General features: G+C 49.2%; 1 protein-coding gene across 5 annotated transcripts in view; it reads left to right on the top strand.

Annotated features, from left to right (window-relative positions):
- FARP2 (FERM, ARH/RhoGEF and pleckstrin domain protein 2) overlaps positions 1-9,692 on the top strand; it is an 81,596-nt gene extending 71,904 nt beyond the window's left edge. For 2 of the 5 annotated variants that reach the window (XM_039391129.1, XM_039391128.1), the window contains exons 23-27: positions 2,088-2,206; positions 2,989-3,152; positions 5,806-5,913; positions 6,706-6,857; positions 8,002-9,692. In XM_039391129.1, coding sequence (XP_039247063.1) covers positions 2,088-2,206; positions 2,989-3,152; positions 5,806-5,913; positions 6,706-6,857; positions 8,002-8,092 — 634 coding nt within the window. In that variant the 3' untranslated portion in view covers positions 8,093-9,692. Of the gene's footprint in view, positions 1-2,087; positions 2,207-2,988; positions 3,153-5,089; positions 5,230-5,805; positions 5,914-6,705; positions 6,858-8,001 lie in introns of those variants that run through there. The other 3 variants (XM_039391130.1, XM_027724776.2, XM_027724777.2) reach the window with 3 other exon arrangements.
- Positions 9,693-9,737: the final 45 nt, after the last annotated feature.

Below are 9,737 nucleotides of genomic sequence, written 5' to 3' on the forward strand. Positions count from 1 at the left end.
TGGCTTTGAGGGATTCCTTCTCCAGAAAGTTACTGCTTGACTGATGCACTGCTAGGGGGGTGTTTCCTGCACCCTCTGGACTTCAAAATAAGCCCAGGACTCTCCACAACTCCTTTTTTCAGTGTTGAGTTTTGGGAAGGAGTAGTTTATCCTGGGCTGATCCCCACAGCCTGGGTAACAGGTGAGGAGGGGATTCTGCCCCTCTGCCCCCGCTCAGGTGAGACCCCCTCTGCAGTTCCAGCTCTGGGTCCCCAGCACAGGAAGGACATGGAGCTGCTGGAGCGAGTCCAGAGGAGGCACCAAGATGATCAGAGGGCTGGAGCAGCTCTGCCATGAGGAAAGGCTGAGAGAATTGGGATTGTTCAGCCTGGAGAAGGCTTTGGGGTGACCTAATTGCAGCCTTTGAGTACATGAAGGGGGCCTACAAGGAAGATGGAGAGAGACTCTTTACAAGAGCCTGGAGTGACAGGACAAGGGGGAATGGCTTCCCACTGACAGAGGACAGGGTTAGATTGGACATAGGGGTGGGGAGGCCCTGGCACAGGTTGCCCAGAGGAGCTGTGGCTGCCCCATCCCTGGAAGTATTCAAGGCCAGGTTGGATGGGGCTTGGAGCAGCCTGGGATAGTGGAAGGTGTCCCTGCTCGTGGCAGGGGGTGGAATGAGATGAGCTTTAAGGTCCCTTCCAACCCAAACCATTCTGTGATTCCATCTCACCCAAAATACAAACAGCAGCAATAACATTGCCATTGTGTTGGTTTACTTGTGAGTTGCCAGTGTCATCCTTCAAACCACTGCAGGAGACAAAATGAAATCCAACCATACACATATTTTAGAGACCCAAAAGAATTAAACTCCAGAACAAGCAAATTCCTGTAAGGAGGGGAGAGTTCTTGCACGATCTGATGGAGGAAACTGGAAAGAGAGAGGAAAAATTAAAGGCTGACTTGGAGATTAAAACAATCCCTTTTCAGTCTAACTTATGCTTGGGCAGTGAGTTTGGTGCCTTTTTGTTGCTTTCTATCTGAATTGTACTTAGGCTGTCTCCTATACCTGGTGTCTCAGGATCAGCTTTAGGAGGTTTTGTCCTTCTGCAGGTCTGCTGAAAAGGCAGATGGAATTGGGAATGCTAAGGATGCAGGGTGGGAGCACGAAATCTCAACCTTAGATCACAGGGTTTTTTACTGCTTGATGACCTGTTCTTGAAAAATAACCACTACAGAATCTTCACAGATCAGGTGTGTAGTGGCACAGGAACCAATACTTTTGGTATGCAGATGTGTTTTTTTTTAGTTCCAGCCTAACAACTGAAAGTGTCCTTTTTTTTTTAAAGATCAACCATTTCTCAGCAGCTGCAAATCATAAGGTGCTTGAAAGATTCTTAAATTTGGAAAAATAAAGATAATTTTTACATTGCCATAACTTTGAAATAGCTCAAAGTTTACCTGTGAGAAATAAAAATTGCTGCTGGGCTTAGACCATGTGTGAAATTTTCAGTCTAAATAAAAAGCTTTCGGGAAAAAAGAGATGGTTACCAAAAAAAAAAAAGAAATGTGGCTTTGTCTAAAGGCAAACCTTCTGCTGTTGCATATCCATGGATACAGAGATACACTGAGGAGTTGTAATGGAACCTGTGAGGGGTGAAGGAAGCCTCCTCTTCCTGCACCCTGGGTTTTGGTCGCGTGAGATGTCAGATCCCTTTAGAAGATGGGATGTCTTTCAGGTTGCCTTTTATCCTTCAGAAAAAATAATTGCTCATACTCCTCCATCTTCAAAATGTTTGATTCCTCTTCTGAGCCCAGGAGCTCCAGAGGGGATATTCTGTACCCCACTAGCTGTCTGTTCGTTCTCTTTGCTGTAGAGTCCAAGTGTTTAATGGTTATTTTAGTCTTATTTCAAGGCTTGAGTATAGAGGTGAAGGCTGTGTGAGGTCAGTTTCCTCTCTGGAAAGCTCCTGCTTTGGAGGAATTCTAATTTTGTTTTGATTTATCTAATGGAAGGGGACTGCCCCTTGTTTTGGGCGGTGACCTGTGGTGCTGAGTCACAGCTCTGGGCTGCTGGATCCCCACCCCCACTGCTTCTCTTGCAGTACCCGCCTGGAGATGGGGAAGTGGATGGAAGACCTAAACGTGGCAATTGAAATGGCCAAGAAATCTACTGAGAAATCCGAGATGCTTCTGGAAAACTCTGTGTGCAACCGCTCCAACAGTAAGTGATGTTTCCTGCCTCCTTGAAAAGCAGCAGTTGTCCTGTCCTTTTCACCTTTCCTGTTGCAAATTTGATGACATAAATTAAGTATTTTTATAATTCCTACGGTAATGGAGAGTTAATGGGGTTTTGGTTTTAATCAAGAGAAATATGCTTGCCTTCCTAGGCTGGTGTTCAAAGTAGCTTTAAATGCAGCAGAGATCCTCCCATTGCAGAATTGTTTTATAAGGTCCTTATTCATCTCTTGCATAGATTTTTCTCAATTTAACTGTGTAGTGATTTTTTTCTGTCCAAACGGTGGTGTCTTTGGAGGTCAGCTTTTATAGCCCAATATTCCTGTGCCTGTCTGGTGGTGTTATGGCTGTGCTGAAACGTGGAGTATCCCTTCTTGGAGCACTCTGTGCTGTTCCTCCCGACTCAAGAGGAAGTGTGGTCATTTCTGTTTGTTTAACACAGCACTGAGTCAAACCACCCTGTGATTTTATTCTAGTGGAAGGTGTCCCTGCCCATGGCAGGGGGTTGGAAAGAGATGAGATTTAAGGTCCCTTCCAACTCAAACCATCCTGTGATCCTATGAATCAGCTGCCCCAGGCAGAGCTGAGTAGCAAAAGTCAGACCGATCTGCTCAGAGTGTGTGCACAGGAGCTGTGTAACCGGTTCAACTTGACATATTTAAAACTGGACCATGGCAAGAGAAAACAGCCTTTCTCAGGAATCCCAGCTTCTCTTGCTCTTTGTACTGCACAGTTTTCTTAAACCACTGCCCAATTCTCCTCCCCCAGGATCCTCTGATGAGGTCTCTCTAGAACAGGAGTCTGAAGATGACATACACTCCTCTCGTAGCTCCTTGGACAGGCAGAGTCACCACCGTGCCAACACAACCATGCACGTGTGCTGGTACCGCAACACCAGCGTCTCCATGACTGACCACAGTGTGGCCGTCGAGGTACCGCGGGGGCAGCGCTCGCCTCACTCTGTCCCTCCCGCCTCGGCCTCCATCTCCCATTCCTCCTCAGCAGCGTTTCTGTGTCCAGGGAGAGCACGGGCCATCAGATGCCACCGCATGCTTGTCCCCTCTGTGCATGTCCGTGTGTCCGTACTCACGCTCCGCTCTCCGTGCGGCAGGGCTTTGCTTCGGCGATGGCACAAAGCAGGGAAAGTTGAAAGGAAGCCCAGGGTATCCTAGGACTGAGTTGTTCCTTTGGGTTTCATCCTCCTTGCTGGAGGACTGACCATCCCCCCTGCACTGGGCACTGGTGAGGTGCCTCGACTCCTGGGTTCAGTTTTGGGCCCCTCATGACAAGAAAGACATTGACGGGCTGGAGCGTGTCCAGAGAAGGGCAGTGGAGCTGGGGAAGAGTCTGGAGCACAGGTGTGATGAGAAGCAGTTCAGGGAGCTGGGCAGGCTCAGCCTGGAGAAAAGGAGGCCCCGGGGGAACCTTCTCACTCTCTACAATCCCCTGACAGGAGGATGGAGCCAGGGGAAGTCAGGCTCTGCTCCCAGGGAATAAGAGACAGGACAAGAAGAAACAGCCTCAAGTTGTGCCGGGGGAGGTTTAGATTGGATATTAGGGAAAATTTCTTCGCTGAAACAGTGGTTAAGCATGGGAACAGGCTGCCGAAGCAGTGGTGGAGTCACCATCCCTGGAAGTGTTCAAAAAATGTGTGGATGTGGCACTTCACTATATGGTTTAGTGGGATTTGGTCAAAAAGGTTGGACTTGACGATCTTGGAGGTCTTTTCCAACCCTAATGGTTCTGTGATTCTATGAGTTACCTATCCATGATATTTCCCTTTAGAGATTGACTCTACTGTACTGAGCTCTGGTTAGCTGCTGTACTGCACCCAGAATTAAGAAGAGGGAGTTCAGTTCAGTGGGAATACACCTTCTCTGCCCTTCCCTTGCTGGCAGGACTGAACAGCCAAGTGCCTTTTCATGGCAGCATCATGTTATGCTGAGCAGAGTTGTTTATTATGTCCCTGCTGAGGTGTTCAAGAGCAGGCTGGATGGAGCTCTGAGCAACTTGGTTTAGTGGAAGGTGTTCCTGCCCATGGCAGAGGGGTGGAACAAGATGAGTTTTAAGGTCCCTTCCAACCCAAACCATCCTGGGATCCTCTGATTCTGTGACCTGCTGGTACCTCGGATCTTGCCATTTGGTGTGGCACTGGTGGCACGTTTGGGTACTGAATCCTGAGTCCTGCAGATTTCCAGACAGATCAGTTCAGCACTCCTTACACTGCTTGCCACACCTCTATGGTTTCACTTCAGGCAGCAGTTTGGCAGGTAGGACACCTTCCTGGAGGCTGGCATGCTTGGAAGACTTCCAGAAGTGGGAAGGACCCTAAATGTTGTGGAGAGAAAAAGGAGGTCACTAACCAGCCAAAGCAATGGGGCAGCGTGCTGTGGCACTGCTGTCTGTCCCTGCCTGCCTGCCCTGCCCTGCCCCTGAGGAACTGGTTTAATAGAAGGAGTTAAAAGTTTGGCCACTGGAACTCCTGGGTTTTCCTGATACAGAGTGCGTGTGGGTCTGCTGAGTAAGAGAAATGCTATAGGTGTGACCTGGGCTTGGGGTCCAGAAGTTGGGCACTGGAGCTGGTTTCTGTTGTGACTTCTGTTGGAGAGGACAGGCCTGCCTTTCCCTGCTGACACCTTTGGGAAAGGCACCATCTCACAGTTCTGTGCCTGGATAACAAGCCCACCCTGCTAGAGGTTCTGGGATTGACCGTGTGAGTTCTTGCACTCCCTCTTGCTTTGGTCTGTTCCATGTTCTAACACCATCATTTTTTTCACAAGCCTTTTTCCTTTAACAGTCGCCTTTCTTGCATCACTTCTCTCACCCTAATGTTCTGTTTTTCTATTTCTCTCCCCCTTTCTCTGCTCAGTTTTCTGCTCTCTTGCTGTTTCTCCAGAGCTTCCTCCTCGCTATTTGCTGGGCCAGGCCCAACGGCCCAACACAATCACCCATGTTTGTTGGTACCGGAACCAGAGCCTATCCCTGTCTGATTACCTGTGCATGATCCAGGTAAAGATGCCTCTCACATTCTGCACTGGTGGGGAGGAGCCATGGGATGCCCAGAAAAATGTCCTGACTCCTAACTGCTCACTTGCTGGCGTGAGGATGCTCGTCCTCAGCGGCAGAGTTGTACTATCACCGTGTAGAGACAGGATTTCCTTCTGTTTATGCCTCACAAAATGGTCCTCTGTGTGAATCTGCTCTGTGTCCTGTCTGTTTCTCAGATCACAAAATCCCTGCGCTGTCATTCCGTGGCGTAGGTGGCAGTGGTGGTCCCCTCCCTGCAGCCCCCTTCCACGCTGGCTTGGCTTTGCGTAGCTGCCACATGTCACTTGTCCCCAGCTCTACCACTCTCTGTTTCCTCTCCTGCTTTATTTCCCTTCTCACACAGGGTGTTCCACGGGGGTTTTCTGCACGTAAGAAAGGGTGGCTGAAGGGATGGACGCTGGTGGCTGTCACCATACCTGGGAGGCCTTTTACACTGGGGAGCAGGTGCAGGAGCAGTTGATGCAAGGGCTGTTTGCCTGCAGCAGGATGGCAACCTGTGATCTCACAGCAGTTTTCTTTCCCTTCCTTCTACGCTAGAACCAGCTCTCTGGATATTTGCTGAGGAAGTTCAAGAACAGCAATGGCTGGCAGAAACTGTGGGTTGTCTTCACCAACTTCTGTTTGTTTTTCTACAAAACGCACCAGGTGAGCAGGGGTAGGTGAGGGAATGGTGTTCAGGGTGTTGGGGGCACCTGGAGGTCCTCGCCTTTCAGCTCCAGGGGCAGCTCACTGCTCTCTGAAGCAGAGTAACGAGTGGAAGGGGAGGTAGTTCATAATAAAGCCGGCCTCTGAAGGGCTGTGGGCCCTCCTTGTGGAATTTAATCAGGATTTCCAGTTCTGGTTGTACTGACCTGTGGGTCTCCTCATGCGGTGACTAAAGGAGGTGGTGGTCCTGGCAGCCTCTGGGCAGTATTGGCCCACTTCTCTCCCTGCTGGGCTTCAGCTCAGCTCAACAGGCTCCAGGGATTTTCCTGCCCCTGGTGCATTCAGCACCTGCTTGATAACAAACCGTGCTGCAGCTCAACCTTTTCATCTTATTAACCCAATAAACTGTGTTTATTAACCCAACAGCTGGGTTATTCTGGCTTCTCGCCTTCAGGGCACATTTCATTTGGGAGCGTTATTTTACCTTTTGTGTCAGATCTGTGCTTGGAGTTCCACTGAAAGGGTGCAGAGAGGGAAGAGGGAGCCCAAGCAGTAGCGAGGGGCAGGGGAACAGAGGCAAATAACTCTATAAAAACAGTGAAAGGAGCTGGGGGAAGGTTTCATTATAAGCTGTCGGTGGCCTTGCAAGAGAGGCAGGCTGCTCCTCTTCCTCTTATGTCCTAAACTACAGTGCACAGCCCTTACCTGTGCTCACAAGCGTGCCTGCGTGTTGGGCTGAGCGCTGTGGCAGAGGGGCCTTGCACTGAGGGCTGGGCTCTTGGGCTCTTCCAGGATGATTATCCCTTGGCCAGCCTCCCGCTGCTCGGCTACACGGTCAGCTCCCCCGTGGAGGCGGATGGGATTCAGAAGGATTATGTCTTCAAGCTTCAGTTCAAGTCCCACGTGTATTTCTTCCGGGCTGAGAGCAAATACACCTTTGAGAGGTAATTTTCTGTGTGCTCTGTCCTGGTGTATAACCTGCTGTTAACTCGGTGGTTGGTCATCCCGAGACCTCTCTTTCCTCCTAGTCTGAGTGACCTTCCAGCACATTCTCAGGAATAACATTCCCTTTCTCTTCCCACCGGTGATATTTGGAGATCCCTTCTCTGCCAGAACCCTCCTGGGGGTGAACTGAGGGTGCACCCAGACCTGTGAGCTGCACTTTGTGCCAGGAGTCTGAGGCTTCCTTGGAGCCAGGGAGGCACGTGGGAGGAAGGGCTGTGGGGTGCTCAGCCCCACCCTCTCTTTGGGAGTCAGATCTCCAGGTTCTGGAAAGATACTTTTTTTTCTCTTCAATCTCTGGAAATGGGATTTATAACAAGGCTGAGGACAACAAGTCCAGGCCTGCCTTTCACTTGGCTGCTTTCTCTGTAATTACATTTTTTAATTATTATTATTAATCTGTATAATTACAATTAATTGCTCTTAAGAGCTTCCACACAGGGTCCAAATTGTGTGTCAGATGCATCACATACAAAACTTTGCTGTTACATTAACTGTTGAAAACCCTTGCACTGGGTCCTGCCCTGCAGGGTTGTATTGGTTGCTTTGGAATGTGGGTGTCACATATGTCCCCCTTCCTTGGGAGAGTGTCACACACTTGTGAGCGGCTTAGGTATCAGTTACCTGAGCTGTAAGTTGTGCTCTTTAATCCACTGGGTTCATGTAGTAATTTCAAGGGAAAAATGTCTCATTCACAATGGGTTTGTCTGCTTTTTTCACTGTTGCTTTGCTTTCTTCCACATGAGTAAGGCTGTTATGTAATTCCTAATTTATTGTACGAAAAGCAGCAATTATTGTCAGCTTGTTGTCTTTGATAAACACTGAGGGGAGAACATGGTGAGCTCTCAGGGGAGTTCTCTGGAGCTCAGAGCACTGTAGAGCTGTTACTTGGACAGGCAACCATGTTCTGCAGGGTATTTACCACATCTCAAGCTGTTCATTTGAAGAGTTAATTTCCTAAAAGACTTGTAAAAGAAAGAAAATGTCTGGTTTGGGAGGTTTGGGGAAACAGGTACAGCTCATAACCAAAGGACAAGATTATCTGGGAGTGAGTGGCTGAGCATTTCTCATGTCCTTTCTTGGCAGGTGGATGGAGGTGATCAAGAGAGCCACCAGCTCTCCAGCCAGGTCAAGCCTGCTGCTTCCCAAGGAGGAGAAGGACAGTCACACTGACTGACGCAGGGCAGAGCTGGATCTCTGCTGGCAACACCAACAAAAGAGGCAGGTGGGAACAGGAGCCTCTGGAGTTGATAAAGCAAAGACTCAAGGAGGCCTGTTTCCCCCGGTATGGAAAGTGGGAGTGAGGGGGCTGCAGACGGGGATCACATCCCTTCCTGATGGTATGGAAGAAGGTCCAGTCTGTTCCAGTTGAACCTGCTTACAGAGAACCCAACAGCAGCGGTGCTCCGGTGCGCACACCTCGCGGAAGGGTTCTCGTTCCGTTGTACCTGTACAGTAACACCTTTACCTGCCCTGAAGGCCGGTGCCACCTTGTTTTTACATTTTGACTGGATGATCAGCGTATATGGGAGAAACCCAGCAGCTGCCAGTGGTGTTGTGGCTCACAGCAGCGGGTGCCAGGGCTCGCTCACCTCTCCCAGCCATCACCTGCCCTGTGTGCTCGGTGTCCCTGGTGCACAGCCCCTGTCCTGCTGCTGTCAAACGTCACCCTGCTGGCACAGCCGTCTCGGACTAATGGGGACGCACAGATGTGTTAGCTTACACACAGTTCATTCCAAACAGGAACTGCAGCTCTCCTAAAACAGCTCTGCTCCTCAGGAGCTGCCACGGCAGCAGTTTCCCAGGGAAGTGGGAGAACTGGACCTCTGCTGAGCTGTCAAGGTGTCGGTGTATTGTGGGTCGGTGCAGGGGGTGCATGGTTTTTCCTCTGAACTCAATCACTATTCTCATATCACAGCTCCCGTTTCTTTGTCCTGTAGTAGGAATTATGTAAGGCACAGGATGGCATTCACTCTCCACTCTGGTGTGGGTGATGTTTTCAAGGCATTTAAGCACTATAGGAGAACAAGCCTCTCTGAAAGTCACCGTTGCTTATGCTTTTGTCATGCAAAGACTTCTGAAAATCCCTATTCTTGCCTTTCAATTTCGGGTGGGATCCATCTTCTGTTTCTCCTGAAGGTATAAAAGTCACTGGATTCCAGATGGAGCATTACCGTCTGTGAACTCTATTAAATCTCTGTATTAAATCTGAAAAGTTCGCAGCTCGTTCTGTTTTTGTAAATCTGTCACCTGTGGGTGCCTCCACGGAAGGACTGATACACGCTAAGTGCCACAAGATGCCGTTGGACGTGGCTTTGATGGGCTCTGGGGACTCTGCTTTATATTATATTAGATAGAAAAGTGTTTGTGTACTAGCAGAAGGAACAATGCAGTGGTGCAGTGAAAGCAAAAGGAAAGTGTTGCATGTTGTGAGGATGCAGGAATGTGGAGGTCCCTGTGACAACGGGAAGGACAGAGGCCAGCACGTGCATTCTGTTATGGTGTCAAAAATGCGGGATGAGGACTGCAGGGAGGGGGAATCCAGAGGGATTTGTCTCACTTGGCATTTGCATCCTCGAGGAGTGACTGCAGAACCAGCCTTTGCCACCGCTGCCACAAAGACCATTGTCCCATCTAAGTTAAATGTACTTAATTTATTAGCATCTTCATTTATTATTTTTTTAATTACCTGTTGTAGGTGTATTCATGTGGATTGATTAGATGTTATACTGTGGCTGAATATGACTGTTCAAAGTAAATAGCATCTTGGTATAAAACTCTCTCAGCCTCTTATTCCTGAGCCCACCATCCCATATTCAGGT

Source organism: Pipra filicauda, unplaced genomic scaffold (genome assembly GCF_003945595.2).
Source record: "Pipra filicauda isolate LSUMZ 115617 unplaced genomic scaffold, ASM394559v2 scaffold90_size2875636_pilon, whole genome shotgun sequence".
NCBI lineage: Eukaryota > Metazoa > Chordata > Aves > Passeriformes > Pipridae > Pipra > Pipra filicauda.